The 19,798-nt window shown below is 42.2% G+C and overlaps 3 protein-coding genes across 3 annotated transcripts; all 3 read right to left on the bottom strand.

Annotated features, from left to right (window-relative positions):
• Positions 1–444: 444 nt before the first annotated feature.
• On the bottom strand, positions 445–1,398 carry LOC127031173 (olfactory receptor 10C1-like). Its single transcript, XM_050917936.1, has one exon. The coding sequence runs from the start codon at positions 1,396–1,398 to the stop codon at positions 445–447; it is 954 nt and encodes a 317-aa protein (XP_050773893.1).
• A 5,741-nt stretch (positions 1,399–7,139) lies between these two features.
• LOC127031776 (olfactory receptor 10A7-like) lies at positions 7,140–8,195 on the bottom strand. The gene has a single exon (XM_050918814.1). It carries the CDS (start codon positions 8,154–8,156, stop codon positions 7,140–7,142), a length of 1,017 nt encoding a protein of 338 aa, XP_050774771.1. The 5' UTR covers positions 8,157–8,195.
• A 10,277-nt stretch (positions 8,196–18,472) lies between these two features.
• LOC127031775 (olfactory receptor 10A7-like) lies at positions 18,473–19,408 on the bottom strand. Its single transcript, XM_050918812.1, has one exon. It carries the CDS (start codon positions 19,406–19,408, stop codon positions 18,473–18,475), a length of 936 nt encoding a protein of 311 aa, XP_050774769.1.
• Between the last annotated feature and the right edge of the window lie 390 nt (positions 19,409–19,798).

Raw genomic sequence — 19,798 nt, 5'->3', positions numbered from 1 at the left:
GTTTTGGGATCAAGCCCACTGATAAATTTACCAGAAGACCATGTTGGAACCACTCTCTGGGCTGTTCTGGATCTCTAGTCATCACTAGAAGGACACTTCAGGTTGACAAGGAGGCCAGCATACAACTAGATAAGCAATGTGGCCTAGTGGATAGAGCTTTAGAGTTGCATATGTTCTTTGCCTGTCTCTTTAGGATTTGAAGAAGAGCTCTGTGTGAGCTTGAAAGATTACCTTTCTCCTCAACAGAATCTGGTGCAATAAAAGATATCACCTCCCCCACCATGTCTCCCTGTGGAGCTATATATCTCACAGGGAGTCTGTGGCTGAACTGAGAAGTGAACCTATGGTGCATTTCATAGAAAAACCTGGGCAGATTCAATAATTTGGTAACTTTATTTTTAAAGCCCTACTTTGAACTGGACAGCCCCAATATTTTTCCATGACTTATGAAAACTTCCTTCTTCCCCTGAGTCTGCTCAGGGCACTCTTCACCTCTTTGTTCCTCAGACTGTAGATCACGGGGTTTAGCACTGGAGCAAGGACAGAATAAAAAAGAGAGATCAACATATCGACCTCCACTGTGTGGTTGGACTTCGGCCGCAGGTAAATAGCACAGGCTGAGCCATAGAATAAGGTGACCACGGTGAGATGAGAGGAGCAGGTCGAGAAGGCCTTCTGCCTTCCCTCAGCTGACGGGGTCTTCAGGATGCTAGAAAGTATTTGAGCGTAGGACACCACAACCAGCAAGAAAGGGGACAGATTGATCAAAACACTGAAGGCTAGGATGGAGGCCTCGTTCCTCGAGGTGTCCCCACAGGCCAGCTTCAGCACTGGGTAGATATCACAGAAGAAGTGGTTGACCTCATTGGGCCCGCAGTAGGGCAAGGAAAAGATCCAAGCCACATTGCCCAGAGGCATCAGAATTCCGCAGAGCCAGCAGGCAGCGGCCATCTTGGCACAGACCCTATGGTTCATAAGGAGGGTGTAGTGCAGAGGGGAGCAGATGGCTCTGTAGCGGTCATATGCCATGGCAGCCAGCAGGTAGCATTCTGTCGTCCCAAGAGAAAGGAGGAAATACATCTGGGCAGCGCATCCACTGAAGGAGATGGCCCTCTCCTCAGAGATTAAATTGACCAGCATCTTGGGGATGGTGACTGAAGTGTAGCAGATCTCCAGGAAGGATAGGTTCCGAAGGAAGAAATACATGGGGGTGTGGAGGGCTGGGTCCAGTACTGTCATGAAGATGATGAGGATGTTTCCTGTCAGGGCAATGGTATAGATAATTGAGAAACTTACACAAAGTATTGCTCGGGTCTCTGGATGTCTCCAGAATCTGAAGAAAATGAAGGAGGTCAGCATGCTGTGATTCCGCTGTGCACTTTCACTGGTATAGCTCATCTGTGGAAGAAGGAGAAAAAAGAATTTCCATATGGTCATTATGGGCCAGCTCATAGGAACATAGGACTGGAAGAGACCTCCTGGCTCATTAAGTCCAGTTCCCTGCTTTCACTGGGAGCCACATTGTACAATCCCAATCATAAAAGGATCCAGCTCCGTGTTAACACTAATTAGATTGTTTGGCCCTATTGGGAGGCTGTTCCAGAACCTCCCTCCTCTGATGGTTAGAAACATTCTTCTAATTTCCGGACTAAATGTACTCACAGACAGTTGATCTCCATTTGTTCTTGTGCCAGCATTTGCTCTGCCTCATGTTTATGTGCATTTATAGAGGGCAATCAGAACCCTTCTCAGCATGCATTTTACTAAGCTAAACAAGCCAAGCTGTCTTAGTCTTTTATAGCTGGATTTTCTAAAGCTATTGAGTTGCTTGGTGGGATTTTCAAAAGCAGCTATGCACCCAACAGCTACTGAAATCAAGAAGTGTTTGGTGCCTAGGTACTTTAGAAAATCCCACTCAGCACCTACATATCATTAAAAATCTAGCCCTCGGTCTTTTTAGTTTCATAAACTGGGATACACTGGTGTAGCCCCATTGACTTCAAGAAAGCTGTGCCTATGTACATCACCATCGAGCTAGCTAGCTAGCTAGCCCTGTGTACATCTAGCTAGTTAGCAACATGCCATTAAAAGAAAAATACAAACCCTGCTCTGAGACTCACATTGCCACAGTGTAAATCTGGAATCAGACATTTCAATTCAGAGTGGGAGCGGCAAAGAGTTCTGTGGCACGTTATAGACTAACAAACATATTGGAGCATGAGCTTTCATAGGTGAATACCCACTTCGTCAGATGCATGTGTCCGACAAAGTGGGTATTCACTCATGAAAGCTCATGCTCCAAAACATGTGTTAATCTATAAGGTGCCATAGAACTCTTTGCTGCTTTTACAGATCCAGACTAACAGGGCTGCCCCTCTGATATTTGACACCAATTCAGAGTAGTTACTCAGTGATTACCTTTGTGAATATCTGTTAGTAAACATTAACCCTTTTAGTCCTGTTTTTCTCTATAATTGATTCATTTCTATATTAACTGTTCTTTATATTTTTTCAGATATTAACAAAGAGTATGTTGAATTCTAAGGCATAGAACACTGCTCCCTGGCTGATATGTAACCTTGTTCAGGAATTCTGTGCTTTAGACTGAATATAATAATCCATAGTGTCTCTATCTCTATAAACCTCCAGATATTCATGGGAACCATCCCCTTAAAACACACACACACACACACACACACACACACACACACACACACACACACACATATAAAATGCTAACATATCATTACCTCAGATAGGGAAGAATGATTATGAGCGAAGAAAGACCCATTGAAAGATATTATCTTGAATAGTTAGTCCTCTCAGCTGTAAATAATTATGCCTTCACACATAAATCAGGTAAACTAAGAATGTATAGAAATAACATCAGAATGTGTGTTTCTTTTAGCAAAGAGGTTTTCTTTGTTTGGATGCCCTATATAATGGAACAGGTATGGGATGTGAGTGTCATTCCAGTTACAGTGAAGAACAGACACAGACCCAGCTCTTGATTTTACATCAAGGGTGGTAATGTAACTACCCTTTTGTATTGTGCTGTAATAATCTCTGACTGATAAATCTTTGATTAAATAATCCCAGTTCAGCAACTGCTAGTCGTCATTGACTCAGAACATGCAACACTCTCAAATAACTAAGACCAGAGGCTGAGGCTTTGTCATTGATTTCACTGTGTTTCATTCTCAATTAAATGTCCCGTGTTCTCCTCCCAGCTACACGGGTGACTAGGACAATCCTAGCAAGGTTGAATCGGTCTAACCAGGAGCAGAACAGAACAGATCCCTGAATATCAAACCCTCAGATAAAATTCAAACCACCACAGATTTACCTCTACATCCAGGCAGCACTCCTGCGTCTACTGTGAATGAAGGTCTGGGTAGATTAGAGGTATTTCAGCTGTTTTCTGAGTCTCCAGGGACAGGTTCCCTTAAATACTTTGGGTTTAATTAGGCATCTTATAAAGATAAATTGTCGTTTATCCTTCAGCTTTAAAAATAAACCCAACAGATAAGAAGGTACTATACTGTGAGTGGTTGGATGGAGGGCCTTCATCTCCCACTGACCTCAATGGGAACATCGCGCTACCTGCACCAGCCAGATTCAGGACATTCATGTGTAAACGCTTGTGTTTATTCCTGTAGTCCCTGATGGAATTGCTCATGTGAACCCTTTGTGGCTCTGAGTCTTTGCTTATTTACAACTCTCTGATTTCCCAGTCCCCTCTCTCTCCCCACAGGTACAGAAATGAGACATCCATACACATCAAGAAAATATCATGCACACATACAGAGAGCAGGTCTCATTCCTTCCAGTAGGGTGCAATTTCTTATTTGCACAAAACATATGGGAATAAATATCAGGATTAGAGACAAAATGAAGATGAGAAAAAAATAAAATGTACCATGATCATCTTCTCTTCCTTCTTATTCTCACAGTCATAACAATAACTAGTATGTATATGAAATTAAATGAGAGATGCCTCATTCCCTCAGAATCAAAGAATATCAGAGTTGAAAGGGACATCAGGAAGTCATCTAGTTCAGCCCCCTGCTCAAAGCAGGACCAATCCCCAGCTAAGTCATCCCAGCCAGGGCTTTGTCAAACCTGACCTTAATAACCTTAAGGAAGGAGATTCCACCACCTCCCTAGGTAACCCATTCCAGTGCTTTACCGCCCTCCTAATGAAAAAGTTTTTCCTAATATACAACCTAAAACTCCCAAACTGCAACTGGACCATTATTCTTCTTCTGTCCTCTGGTACCACAGTTTAGATCCATCCTCTCTGGAACTCCCTTTCAGGTAGTTGAAAGTAGCTATCAGATCTCCCCCTCATTCATCTCTTCTGCAGACTAAACAATCCCAGTTCCCTCCACTTCTCATCATAAGTCATGTGCTCCAGCCCCCTAATAATTTTTGTTGCCCTCTGCTGGACTCTTTTCAATTTTTCCACATCCTTCTTGTAGTGTGGGGTCCAAAACTGGACACAGTACTCCAGATGAGACCTCACCAATGCCAAATAGAGGGGAATGATCATATCCCTCAATCTGCTGGCATTGCTCCTACTTATAGAGCCTAAAATGCCATTAGCCTTCCTGGCAACAAGGGCACACTGTTGACTCATACACAGCTTCTCATCCACTGTAACCCTTAGGCCTTTTTCTGCAGAACTGCTGCCTAGCTGCTTGGTCTCTAGTCTATAGCAGTGCATGAGATTCTTGCTTCCTAAGTGCAGGATTCTGCACTTGTCCTTGTTGAACCTCATCAGATTTCTTTTGGTTCAATCCTCTAATTTGTCTAGGTCCCTCTGAATCCTATCCCTACCCTCCAGCATATCTACCACCCCTCCCAGTTTAGTGTCATCTGCAAACTTGCTGAGGGTGCAATCCATGCCATCCTCCAAATCATTAATGAAGATATTAAACAAAATCAGCCCCAGGACTGACCCTTGGTGTGCTCTGCTTGATACCAGCTGCCAACTAGACATGGAGCTATTGAACACTACCCGTTGAACCAGAGGATCTAGCCAGCTTACTATTCATCTTATAGTCCATTCATCCAGCCCATACTTCTTGAACTTGCTGGCAAGAATACTGTGGGAGACCATATCAAAAGCAGCAAAGAATCCTGTGGCGCCTTATAGACTAACAGACGTTTTGGAGCATGAGCTTTCATGGGTGAATACCCACTTCTTCAGATGCATGTGGTGGAAATATCCAGGGGCAGGTATATATATGCTAGCAAGCAAGCTAGAGATAACGAGGTCAGTTCAATCAGGGAGGATGAGGCCCTGTTCTAGCAGTTGAGGTGTGAAAACCAAGAGAGGAGAAACTGGTTCTGTAGTTGGCAAGCCATTCACAGTCTTTGTTCAAGCCTGAGCTGATGGTGTCAAATTTGCAGATGAACTGAAGCTCAGCAGTTTCTCTTTGAAGTCTGGTCCTGAAGTTTTTTTTGCTGCAGGATGGCCACCTTAAGGTCTGCTATAGTGTGGCCAGGGAGGTTGAAGTACTCTCCTACAGGTTTTTGTATATTGCCATTCCTAATGTCTGATTTGTGTCCATTTATCCTTTTCCGTAGAGACTGTCCAGTTTGGCCGATGTACATAGCAGAGGGGCATTGCTGGCATATGATGGCGTATATTACATTGGTGGATGTGCAGGTGAATGAACCAGTGATGGTATGGCATATCAAAAGCTTTGCTAAAGTCAAGTTACAGCTCTCTGCTTTCAATCTATGCAGTCAGCTTACTTAGGAGGCTGATATACAGACACTGAGAAATGAAACTACTTCTGTCCATTAGACTCTGGGCAGGTGGAAGACCTACTGCATTTTTTTATTGGATTATACTTTGTATTGCCACTTGAGATCAAATGACTTTCCATGTTTTTCGACTGCTCAGAAAATGGAATATTTACTAGGAACTGGCAATATATCTGTGGTCCAAGTGGTTGCCTGTTTTGTGTGGTCAGCCACTAAAATCAAGAAAAAGCATGGTGATAATATATGATATAATGCTTTATGTTGGTTTTAGATATATATTAATATTTTAAAATACTGGAGTTAGTTTTTAAGTGTTATTTTAATATATTTTGCTATTGGTGCATTTACCTATGGCTGAGCGGCTATTAATAATCATGACTTCACTTGACTTAGCCAGACACCCCCACTTCTGGGAAACGGGGTTGTCTCAGTAGTCCCTGTGTCTCTTTAGCCTGAGCAAACCAGTTTAAGCAGACATAACATATCATAGAAAATGAATGTAGAGTGTTGCTGAGGAATTCCTATCTTAGATGTGACCTCCTTTCCTGTGGATGTTTCTGATTTAACTCTTAATAACTATCTAGCAAACAATGCAATAAAAATCTAATGCAGAGATGTACATATTTTATTTATTACATATTACAGGCATCTTCCACCTCCTTCATACCCTCTTCTGCCCAAAACTTCCTCCCACCATAATGAACTTCACAGTAGAAAAGATTCTTTATTGATACTGCGGGACACAGACAGACCCTACTGTTTCCACTGACTTTCTAGCTCCCTATCTCTGCTGCCAGCTTTCAAGAGTTGGTCACAAATTGTATATATTTATTGCAGAGAAGGGGGGAGGGGTTCTGTGGGAAATACCAAAAATAAACCTTTTGTTCAATAATTGTTTTTATTTTTTTATTGAGAAACTGAAAACTCTAAAATACATTTTTGTTGTACTTTTGGCAACCAAAAAATATATTTCTTTATTTGTTGTAGATTTTGATATTTTGCAACTTGATAATAGGAAAGAGAAACATTTTCATATTTTAGTCTTTTCCATCGACCCCCTATTGCGGTGGAAATATTTTTGGGTGAGAGTGAAAATTTCTCTTTAAAAGAAATGCCATTTCCAATTGGCAGGGAGAGAAACATTTTATCAGAAAAATATTGACACCCCACTCTACTGGTTTTATCAAGAGGGATATCTCTTAATCCTGTCTTGAACAAAGCAGACATGTGAAGGACTGATACCGACTGTATAGCCTTCATCTCTATATCTTCATCATTGCATCTACAGGCTTTGTGCAAGCACGCTCTGTAATCCCCTTCGTTTAAAAATTTCTACATAATTGCTGACTTTTCTGAACTATGGGTCAGACCCTTAGGTGTTGTAAACACATACCTATTTGTACTCTTCGAGGACCTGGCCCCATAATTGTGATACATTTGTTTCCTTTAAGAAAGCAATTTCTGGCCATTGTTCTCCTGAGAGCCCCCTTCACCTCCTTGTTTCTCAGGCTGTAGATAAGGGGGTTGAACATGGGAGTGATGACTGTGTAGAAGAGAGAGAGTACCTTGTTGGTAACTGGTGTATATGCAGAATTGGGGCACATATATGTGACAATCCCTGTCCCGTAGAACAATGTTACCACCAGAAGATGTGAGGAACAGGTGGAGAAGGCCTTATGCCTACTCTGAGCCGAGGGCATCTTCAGGATGGTCAGGAGGATGAGAAGGTAGGAGACCAGAATCAACACAAAAGGAAATGTTATGAATAGCAGGGCAACCATAAAGACAGCGATTTCATTCATGTAAGTGACCCCACAGGCCAGCTTCAGTACTGGGGGGATGTCACAGAAGAAATGGTTAATTTCATTGGATCCACAAAAAGGCAAGCTGAATATGACTGAGGTATGTCCCAAGGACGTGAGGAGACCACTGATCCATGACACAGCAGCCATCTCTGAGCATCTGGTATTGTTCATAATGTGCATATAGCGTAAGGGGTAGCATATCGCAACATAGCGGTCATAAGCCATCGCCCCCAAAAGAAAACATTCTGTGCCCCCTAGAAATAGAAAGAAATACATCTGCACAGCACAGCCAGTGAAGGAAATAGTTTTATCCTCCGAGAGGAGGTTGGCCAGCATCTTAGGCAGGGTGACCGAGGTGTAGCAGATCTCCAGAAAGGACAGGTTTATGAGGAAGAAATACATGGGGGTGTGGAGGGTAGGATCAGCCAATGTCAGGGTGAATATAAGAATATTTCCAGTCAGAGTGATCACGTAGGTAGCTAGAAACACCAGGAAGAATAAAGCCTGTATCTCTGGAAGGTCAGAAAGTCCCAGGAGAATGAACTGAGTGATAACGGTGTGATTCCTTCCTGCCATTTGGGCTCTGAGTTCCTCAGGACAGTATTTATTCCTGAGGAAAGATAGAAGCCAATATAGTACAGATTTCTGAATGTAGTGACAGATAGGGAAAAACAGCAAAGCTGCTTAGATAACTTATACAAGCAGGGAGCTCCATTCTGTCCCTTTCTTTCCCTATCCCCTTGCTTATCTCCCTTCCCCTCATCCTGAATCTTCCCCTGTGCCCTTCCTGGGCCACACTTGGTCATCAAAGCCATCTTGACTCAGGGCAGTTTACCTTCACTTCTATTATCAATAATGGAAAATGGTGGTCATCTTTCTTATAGTCATCATCCATACTGGCACCTGCAAAAACTGTAGGGGACCATATGGCCTTAAACTCTGAATCTATTAAACTATTCTGTACATAGGAATCAGGCCCTGTCAGAGTGTCATCCAAATAAAATAATTCATTTGACACATTTAAATCTTAAAGCCACTCCAGGAAAACACGGTCTGCTCCCAGATACTGCTTAAGAAGAAAAGGAGGCAAAATGTGCATGATAAATTACTTGGATCAGTTCTTACCTTACCTTGTTCAATAGCAACTGTCTGAAGAGGAAAGAACATTCTTCTCTTAGTTAAATTGCCACTGGGGAGTAGGAGTGAAATTAGTTCATTTTCCAACTGTGGAAGTTATTTCTTTGTAAGGCATCTAGATATTATAGAAAATATATATATTATAAAAGATAGAGAGATACTCTGTCACAGTAGGTAGATATGAAGGCAGAGAGTTACTATAGTTAATTCCCCCATATCCTGGCTTCAGCACAGGAATCCGGTCCATTTGTCAGTTCCGTCCTTGGTTTCCACACAATATGGGTCCCTGCTTGTCATTTTCATCATCCTCCGACTATCGTCCCTCCTAGCTTCAGCATGGGGAAAGATCAGAAATTGCATTTGCTAGCCACTTATGTCAGGGAGATCCAGGGTTATGTGATGAGTGCCTTTTTTTATAAGAAAGAAAGAAAGAAAGAATATAACTACCTTTACTTTTTACTAGTGAATGAAGATTGTTCTGCATCAGCGACCCTATAACAGTGTGAGACATTCAGACATAGATGATGGAATGGCATCTACATAATGACAGTCTTCCTGAAATTGACTGTGGTTTGTAAATCATTGAATCACTTGCTTTCATTGAAAATCAATGGGAAATGGGTGCTTAATTACATCAGGTGCTTTTAAAAGTGTTACCCATAACTAGCATTTGCTTGGGTTCCCCAAAATATAATATTCCTTACCTTCTTCTGGATCACAGGGAAACATCTTCACTGACTTTGCACGGTATCTGTGTACAGGCACAGTTCTTTTAATCATGCTAGATGTACTCTTGGGAAATGACACCACGATCATTTTACACTCCAATACTAAAGGAACAAAACGTGTTCTAAATATGTAACCAAGTGGCATGATTTTCAAGTACATCAGCTTAATAGAGAGTAACTCAACACAAGTCATAAATTTAGAGTTTTCCACCATGGTCTGACCTTTCAACGTTGAAACAAGCAATCCAAATTGGTGATGAAATACAGAACACTTGGTTTTTGTTGTGTGTCTCAACATAGTTGTTGTTGTGGTTGTTGTTGTGTGTCTCAACATAGCTGTTTTAAACTATGCAGTTGTTTTTAGGTATGTCTTCTCACTGTGCACATTAAATATACCAGATTTTCAAAAGAAAACTGTAGGAGGAAGAGAGCCTGAGATATAACTTGTGTCAAAAGCCTGCTATGAGGCCTGTGCTAAAGCAGTGGGCAAGCTTTACTGATATAAAGCAAAGTTAACAAAAGTCAGGCTGCGAACAAACATTAGGCTCTGCCTGCTTGCAAGTTCACAGAATCTGGCAAGAACAGGGCTGATCTTGCAGAAAATCACATTCCAGAAGAGAGGTACCGGAACATCTCAGTATCAAAGATGGTAAAAAAAAAAACATTCCCCAAGAATAACAGGAGCACACTGACCCTTCCTTAAAGATAAGGTCATGATGACAGTGTAATAAATAATGTTTTCATCCAACCAACAAGTACAAGGAGATGGGTAATAACTAGCCATTTTAGGGGGCAGTAACTAACTATGTCAGAGGGGCAGTACAAACTTGCTTGTATCAGAGTATATTGCAGTACCTTTGAGAGAGTATCTTTGTCCAGCCAAGGGAGCAGTGGAATGTCCTGCCATTCAGTAAGCTGCATCCATTGTCACAGGCATACAAGTCTTAGTATCCTCATAGAGTCTACCACTTGCTATTACTGTGCTTCACTGACAATAAACCTGGCTGGGCACCTTTGAATCTTAATGTGGTCATTGGGTGGTTCACTCGAGGTCTGCTATGCCAGCTGTCTACACAGAGCTGGGACAGCACACAGGGAGGACACACACAGCCAAACATTTAACAACAAAAACTTGTGAAGCAAATTCCATCATGTGGATCTAGTAGGACTCCTTGCACATATTTTTAACAGGGTTTGAACCCTGGGCTTTCAGGTCCTCAACACAGATCTCTACTAGTGAAGCATGAATGTTTTTTTAGACAGCAATAGAGTTCTGTACATCAGGTATCTGGAAGGTGGTATGGAGGATGTTGTGGACAGGACAGAGGCTGTTTAGAGAGGAAGACCAGATTTTCAAAAATATTTCAGTGCCAAGAGATTCAGAAAGATGCCCAGTGAGGTTTGCAAAGGTGACTAAGCAGGATAGGCACCCAGCTGCCATTGGCTCGGAGTCCACCTTTTGAAAGATAGTGTGAACATAAGAACAGCCATACTGGGTCAGACCAATGGTCCATTTAGCCCAGTATCCTATCTTATGACCATGGCCAATGCCAGGTACTTCAGAGGGAATGAACAGAACAGGTAATCATCAAATGATCCAGCTCGTGTCACCCATTCTCAGCGTCTTTAGTGTGTCTAAAAAGATGAAGTTTGGGTTTGTCATTTGAGAGATCTGGGATCAAGTCTCTACTTTCCCAGGAATGGCCTTTTGAAACCTCTCAATTAGTTATTAATACAGTACATGAATGACCCAAGGTGCTGATATTTGACTGCCTTCTAGGAAATGGCCTGAGGCCTTATCCCTCAACAAAGTCCCTTAAGTGCATAGAGATATTGTGACAGACCCAGGCCAGTGTAGTACAGGAGTCTGGTAGAGGGCAAACATACTAGTAACTGGCTGAGTAGTTTTCTGTTCCCTAAGTGACAAGAGCAAGGGCTGCACTGGAGTAATCATGAACCTGCTAGAACCAATTAAGGCAGACAGACTGATTAGAACACCTGCAGCCAATCAAGGCAGGCTAATCAGGGCACCTGGGTTTAAAAAGGAGCTCACTCCAGTCAGGGAGGGGGGAGCCAGAGGAGAGGAAGTGTGTGTGAGGAGCTGGGAGCAAGAGGTGCAAGGAGCTGAGAGTGAAAAGGTGTGCTGCTGGAGGACTATGGAGTACAAGCATCATCAGACACCAGGAGGAAGGTCCTGTGGTGAGGATAAAGAAGGTGTTTGGAGGAGGCCATGGGGAAGTAGCCCACGGAGTTGTAACTGTCAAGCAGTTGTTACAAGAGGCACTATAGACAGCTGCAATCCACAGGGCCCTGGGCTGGAACCTGGAGTAGAAGGCGGGCCTGGGTTCCCCCTAAACCTCCCAACTCCTGATCAGACACAGGAGGAGTTGATCCAGACTGTGGGGAAGATCACTGAGGTAAGCAAATCCACCAATAAGTGCAGGACACACCAAGGTAGAGGAGGAACTTTGTCACAACATCAGTTATTAGAGGTGAAATCAGAATCTCCTGGCTCCCAGTTCAGTGCACCTTCCTTAGGTTGGTCCCACTCTTCATGACATCATTGCTTGATTTGATAATGTAGAGGAACAATCACCTTGATTCAACTGGAATGTGGAATTAGAGTAGGCTGGAATAGATGAGATATTTTCCCCATGAAAAATTTAGCTAATACAAAGAACATTAACATTAAGGGTAAAAATTTTCCAGGGGGCAGATTTTCAAGAGCACCTAGGTATGGTTCCCAAACTTTGACTTGTGACCTCCAGTGGGGTCATGTCATTAAACAGAGGGAGTCATGGTCATCCCAATCATGTGGAGGAACTCATTTTGTAGAGCAAAATTCTCTGTGAGGTCATACTATGTGAAAGATGCCATTTTGCCCCCCAGAAAGGCATCTTTCATGCTGTCTGGGGTACCAGGAAGAAATAATTCATTAAAAAGGGGGCTGGTGCTGGCAAAAAGTTTGGGAACTGTTGGCTAGAGTCTCAAAGAAACTTCATCAAGGTAACACTCAACTAGCTCCCTGTACAATGAAAAGGGACAAATTTGTGCCTTAGATTTTGATCCACAAAAAACAGCACTCTGGGCAGCTCCTTGCCTAAGCTAGCCAGTGGAAGATGCCCCTATCTTGGAGATAGGCGCCTCCCTCTGCTTGAGATGCTCAAATACAAACCCCCTCTTGGTGTTGCCTATACTGGAAGCAGCTAATCCTTAGATCTGGGATTAGGGTGCTCATCAGGATGTGGGCAATGCCTGGTTCAAGGCCTTTCCTCTGGCAGAGTGGGAGAAGGGATTTGAACGAAAGCCTATCACCTTTCAAGTACATGTCCTAGCTATTGAACTATGGGATATTCTTATGCAGGGCTCCCTCAACATAGCATGACCATATGTCCTGATATTATCTAGACCATCCTGATATCAGGGGCTTTGTCTTATAGACACTACTATACCCCACCCCTGAAAAAAAAGTTTCCCAATTTTTCACGCTTTCTGTCTGGTCATCCTACCACAATTTTTCCTCTTGAAGCTGTGCCACTGTGGATATATCATTTAAAACTTCATTAGATCAGGGGACTGGATTCCGGGTCTACCACCTCTGGCTGTCAAGTCCGACCAACAGGATATGGAGTTATTCTTGTACATGGGTAGACCTCCACTCTCTGTCCCAAGGATTCTTTCATTATTTATCCACAGTGGATAAATAATGCTTCAACCAGATACATTCAGGGAGCCCCCAAACAGAATATCCCAATGGTTAGGGTACTTGTGTGAGTGGTGGTAGATCCTTTTTCTCCCTCAGGTAGAGTGAGAAATTCCATAGCAGGCTTTTCACATCCCAGGTAAGTACCCTACCCACTGGGCTAAAAGTTCTGAGGGAGATCCTTCCCCTCCACCACCACTACCACCCTTTTGTCTATGTTCATCTATAGGGCGCTGATTCGGTAGGTAAGCTCTGAGAATGTCTACCAGATCGAGCCTGCAGGCAAGTTAGGCAGAGGAACAGCTATTTTCATCCGGTTTGTGAATCCCTCTGGGGCTTAGGCATCTGGATGCCCAGTATGGGACTACAGTGCACATACTCAGAGGTAGAAACATAGGCACCTAGAGAAAACTGCTGCAAAAATCATAGAATCATAGAACTGGAAGGGACATGATCTAGTCCAGTCCCCTGCATTCATGGCAGGACTAAGTTTTATCTAGACCATGTAGACACTGCACCAGGTTAGGCAGCTACAGAGTTTGGGTGCAGCTGAGCAAGGACTTTGTGGATCCCATTGGGACCTGATTCTGGTATTTAGGTGCCTAAGGAGGCTGTTATGTTCTTAAAACCTTTTGTGAGTCTAGCCTGAGATGCCTCCCACTGAAATCAAAAGGAGTTAGGTGTCTATCTACATCTTTAGGCACCTTAACATTTACAAATCTGGCCTTTAAGCACTTAGGCCTAAATCCTGTGACTTTCAATAAGGAGTAATAGTGTTATGGCGGACATCATTAGTAGTGCTGTTACACATAGTATTCAAAGTTATTTTTCTTAGTGTATGAGCAAATGTTCAGTGTTGGGAGGATATGCTATGTTGTTATTAGCTTTTGTTATGCAAAGTTTTTGGTAGAGGGAACCATGCAAACTGCAGGATGGTTTCAAACCTGATGGAGGGCCTGATTTTTAAAGGTCTTTGGACATCTAAAGATACAGATATAAACTGAGTGTGATTTTCAAAAGTCCCTAAGTGAGTTAGGCACCTGACTCCAATTTATATTCAATAAAACTTAGATTCCTAAGGACCAGCTTTTCAAAGGCATTTTGGCGCCTAAAGGAGCTGATAGAGGCCCAATGGGATTTTCAAAAACTCCTTGCCACCTAATATGAGAATTAAGAACCTATACTTCTGGAAATCAAAATCCCACTAGGCACCTAGCTCCATTTTAGTTACTTAAATATATTTCAAACCCCATGTCTTAGGAGCTTTTCAAAACTGCATTCTAAGATACCTGATTAGCAGGAGCATTGTGGAAAAGATTATCTGGTTTGCCCTACCATTCTTCTTCTCCCAGTAACTCCTCAGTTCCCACTCCCCATCACCTGGATTCCTGTGAATATATTTGTCAATATCTGTCAGTATCTGCCGAGTAATCTTGACCAATAATCATTAGTCTGTTGGGCATTCCCTTTGGACCAACACAGGACTCATGAACAACCTAATTCCACAAAAAAAAAAGAGAGGGGATTAAATAGAAAATATGTGGTAGAATTCGCCCCTGAAAGAGGACTGTGACATAGGAGCATAGGAATTGCAAACCCACGGCCTATCTTCTCCAACATCCTTGCTCTAACCATGCTCAACATCAGCTGCTTCAGAAGAAGGTGAAAGAACCCCACCATAGGAAGGTGTGAGGAAATCTGTCCCCCATGAAGGTCTCATCCTAATTCCCAATAGAGATGGGCTTAAACCATGAAGCATGAGTTTAAACCTTCCAAAACCTTTGCTTTGCATTAACCCTGGATATTCTCATCATCCACATAAATGTCCAATGCCTCTTTGAATCTTGCTAAACTCTTGGCCTCAAGAACATCATGTGGTGAAGAGTTCCACAGTTTAATTATGTGTTCTGTAAAGAAGTATTTCCTTTAATTAACATTGAATTTACCACCTTTTAATTAAATGTCCTTTGACCAAAACTTCACTGAACTGCTCCTCATGGTATTGAATATATAATAGCAGCTGGACACAGACAGACCCAGTGTATCTCTGGACCTGAGACATTTACACACCCTGTGCACCATTGTATCACCACTTGAGGTATTCCTGTGTCTCTCCTGGAATGAACAAGGACTGGACCCTGGTGATGTCTTCTTCACTGCTCATCTGCTTAGAGGCTGGGATTCCAAAGGAGACTAAGGCCTTCTCTACACTAAGGGGGTAATCGATCTAAGCTATGCAATTTGAGTTACATTAGTAGCGTAACTCAAGTCAATGTAGCGTAGATTTACTTACCAACGGGTCTGCACTATGCTATATTGACTCCCCTTACTCTTCTCGTTCTGGTGGATCACAGGAGTCAACAGTAGAGTGATCTGTGGTCAATTTAACAGGTCTTCACTAGACCCACTAAATTGACCACTGATCGCCACTTGTCGATCCCCCAGTAAGTGTAGACAAGCCCTCAGGGAGTTCAAAACCCAGATCCCCCTGGCATTTTCATAGAAATATAGGGCTGAAAGAAACCTGGAAATATCATGAAGTCCAGGCCTCCCACCACAGGACCAAGTAACCCTAGACCCTCCCTGACAGGTGTTTGTCCAACCTGTGCTGAAAACTCCTCCAGTAATGGGGATTCCACAGCCTCCCTAGGTCACTTGTTCCAGTGCTGAACTACCTTTAGAGTTAGAAAGCTTTTCCTAATATTTAACCTCAATCTGCCTTGCTGCAGGTTAAGCCCATTACCTCTTGTCCTGGCTTTAGTGGACATGGAAAGCAATTGATCACCATTGGCTTTATGGTAGCCCTTAACATATTTGAAAAGTGTTATCAGGTTCCCCCTCAGTTTTCTTTTCTCAAGACTGAACATGGCCGTTTTTTAAAACCTTTCCTCTTAGGACAGGTGTTTTAAACATTTTATCATTTTTGTTGCTCTCCTTGGAACTCTCTCCAGGTCATCCACATCGTGACCATAAAGGGGCACAGTACTCCAGCTGAGGTTTCACCAATGTCCAGGAAAGCAGGATGCTTACTTCCCAAAATTTACATATACCCCTGTCAGTCATGCACCCCAGAATGATAGTAACCCTTTTCATAACTACATTGCATTGTTGGCTCATATTCAATTTGTGATCCATTGGAACCTCCAGCTCCTTGTCAGCACTACTACCACCTCTCCAGTTATTCCCTATTTTCCTAAGTGTAGTACTTTGCACTTCTCTTTATTGAATTTCATCTTGTTGATTACAAATCTGTCCTCTAATTTTTCAAAGTTGTTTTGAATTGTAATCCTGTCCTCCAAAGACCTTGCAATGCCTTGCAGCTTCAGGTCATCTGCAAATTTTATAAACAGAGTCTCCATTCCATTATCCAAGTCACTAATGAAAATATTGACTATACCAGACCAAGGACTGAACCCTGCATATCCCACTAGATATACCCTCCCAGTTGGACAGAGAATCATTGATAACTACTCTTTGTATAGTCAATCATTTGTGTACCGACTGTGGTTAGATGCTGATAGATGTTTTGCTGCATGTGTGTGTTCCCTTTGTGTGCCACCCCAGCCCTGCACAGACAGATGGCATGGCAGATCTTGAGCAAACCACTCAATGACCACATGATCTGTTAAGAGATGAAGGCACACAGCCAGGTTAATTGTCAATGAAGCACGGTATTAGTATGCTGCAGACTCTACCAGACCACTAATACATGTATGCCCGTAACAATGGACCAGCTCAGTGAACATTGGGACTTTCCATTCCTCCCTAGGCTAGACAGTGCATTTGAAATACATTTTTACACCACAATAGAAACTAGTTAGTACTACCCCTTCAACATAGTTAGTTTCTGTCCCCTTGGTTCAGTCAAAACATCTTTATTATCTACTGTCATCCTAAAGTTATCTTCTAGGAAGGGTCAGTATGTTCCTGTTATCCTTGGGGAATGTTTTTGTACCCTCCTTGATAACGGGATGTTCTGGTACCACTTAATATCAGGATGTGTTTGCATAAGTACTCTGTGACTAGCGCTTCTTAGGAATGTTTATTTCTGCAATATCAGCCCTGTTCTTGCCAGATTCTGTGAGCAGGTCCTGATTCACACCAGGCCTCTAATATAAGGGCTTATGTCTCAGTTTCTCTTCCTACTACATTATAGTAACTTCATCTAGACAACATTTTATAGGTCTTGGGAGTAGAAGCGGTAAAATTTATTCATCACGCTCTTTTTTTTTTGTATTTGAAAATTTTTGATGGAACCAAAAATATTCACAGAAAAATTTCATTTGATCAAAATGTTCTGGTTTTACATAGAAAAACTGGAAGCTTAATTTAAAAAAAAAACAGCAAGATTTTCATTATCAGTAACAAAGTTCAGGTTTTGGTTTTCAAAAATGGGAATTTTTTTACTGAAAATCATTTAAACTGAATATGATTTTTAAAAACAAAAATAATTAGTGAAAACACAATATAAAGACTTTTTTACTGAAAATATTTTTCAAAAGCAATTTTTCCCCCAATTTCAGTTTTACTTAAAAATTGGGTGGTGGGGGGATGTGGTAAATGGTAAGAAACTTTTTTTTTTTAATTTCCCATTAAAAAATAAATAGCATTCTCCAGTCTGCTCTGTGTGGCAGTCTTCCCACAGGATTATCTGAAAATCAAAAGCTACTGACCTTTGTGTGGTTGCATCACTATAGAGTTGTTAGAATTATGTTTATAATAAAGTTATCTTTATTGTTGTATTATCATTCAGAAAGATGAGGTGAGTGAGGTAATATCTTTTACTGGGCCAACTTCTGTTGGTGAGAGACACAAATTTTTGAGCTAAGCAGAGCTCTTCTTGAGGTCTAGACAAGGTAACCCAAGTGTCCAGGCTAAATACAAGATGAATTTAAATTCATAGGTCTGCTGAGCACTAAAAAATATGAACTTCACAGAGACTGGTTTTATGGCCCATTACAACAATTTGTCACACACGCTGCTGCCTACTAACCCTCCTTTGTCCTGCAATTGCAGCCCACTGCATTTTATGTGGTCTTCTACAATATGTATTTATGTTGGACACTCGCGTTACCTTCTCCAGGCCTAAAGAAGTCTGAAGCTCAAAAGATTTTTTCTTCCATCAACAAAATTTTGGTCCAATAAAAGACCTTCTCCCTGACCTTGTCTCTCTCATATCCTAGGACAACCCAACACAGCTACAACAGTAAGGCTCTGTTGGAAATTCAGTTCCTTATGCCTGTTATATAAATACCAGGTCAGTCCCTGAGCCCTTTACACACTACTCATTTTCCAGAATAATATTGATAGTAGAGTAATTTTCTTTAGTTAAGAAAACATTTTCTGGTGACTGTTCTCTTCAGAGCGTCTCTCACTTCCCTGTTCCTCAGGCTGTATGTAATGGGGTTCAACATGGGAATGATGACAGAGTAGAAAAGAGAAAGTATTTTCCCCATCCCTGACACAGAAGTAGAACTAGGGTGCAGATAGTTAATGATTCCTGTCCCATAGAAGAGAGTCACCACAATGAGATGGGAGGAACAGGTGGAGAAAGCTTTACACCTGCCCTGAACTGATGGTATCTTCAGGATGGTGAAGATGATGAGTAGGTAGGAGACCAGGATGAGGATGAAGGGCAAGGGGATGAAAATCAGGAGAATGGTGAAGATAACCACTTTATTCAGGAAGGTGATGCCACAGGCCAGCTTCAGCACTGGGGTGATGTCACAGAAGAAGTGGTTGATTTCATGGGAGATACAGAAATGCAAGTTGAATATGATTATAACATGGCCCAGTGATCCAACCAGACCACTGAGCCATGAGCCAGAGGCCAGCCCCATGCATTTTGTGTGGTTCATGATGCTCGGATAATGCAGAGGGTGGCATATGGCCACGTATCGGTCATAAGCCATGGCAGCCAGTAGAAAGCATTCCACACCCCCTAAGGCCACAAAGAAATACATCTGCATGGCACAGCCGAGGAAGGAGATGGTTTTATCCCCAGACAGGAGGCTCACCAACATCTTGGGGACTGTGACTGAGGTGTAGCAGATCTCCAGGATGGACAGGACCCTGAGAAAAAAATACATGGGGGTGTGAAGAACAGCATCTGCCATGGTGATGATAAAGATGAGAAGGTTCCCAGTGAGGGTCACCATGTAGGTCATGAGGAACATGGAGAAGAATAGCAGGCACAGCTGGGGATGGTCAGAGAATCCTAGGAGAATGAACCTGAAGGCATCTGTGTGATTCCTTCTCATCCTTTAGGTTGTGGTCTCCTCAGCATTAGCCTTGTACCTGTATAAAAATAGTAACCAACATTACCTCGAGTTCCCATTAAATTCAATGAATCTGTGGGTTCCTTATTGGGCACCGTGTTATGGTTACAGTATTGATTGATAGGACATAAGGAGACAGGTTTCACTAGCCTGAGTAATGTCATCTTCTTAAATCCTGATGACTGAGGAAGACAAAGCTGATTCATAAAACTAACTAGTAAGCCTGGGATTTTCAAAGTATTCTAAGGGAGTTAGGCACTTGACTTCCATTGCATTTCAAGTGCATGACTCTCTTATGCTTCTTTGAAAAATTCCATCCTAATATGAAAATAAGAAAATATTTTTCTTATTTTCATTTCTTCTACAGTCCTG

This window comes from Gopherus flavomarginatus, chromosome 11 (assembly GCF_025201925.1).
Source record: "Gopherus flavomarginatus isolate rGopFla2 chromosome 11, rGopFla2.mat.asm, whole genome shotgun sequence".
NCBI lineage: Eukaryota > Metazoa > Chordata > Testudines > Testudinidae > Gopherus > Gopherus flavomarginatus.
The sequence above is the reverse complement of the archived record's forward strand: the minus strand, read 5'-3'. Positions and strand labels throughout refer to the sequence as shown.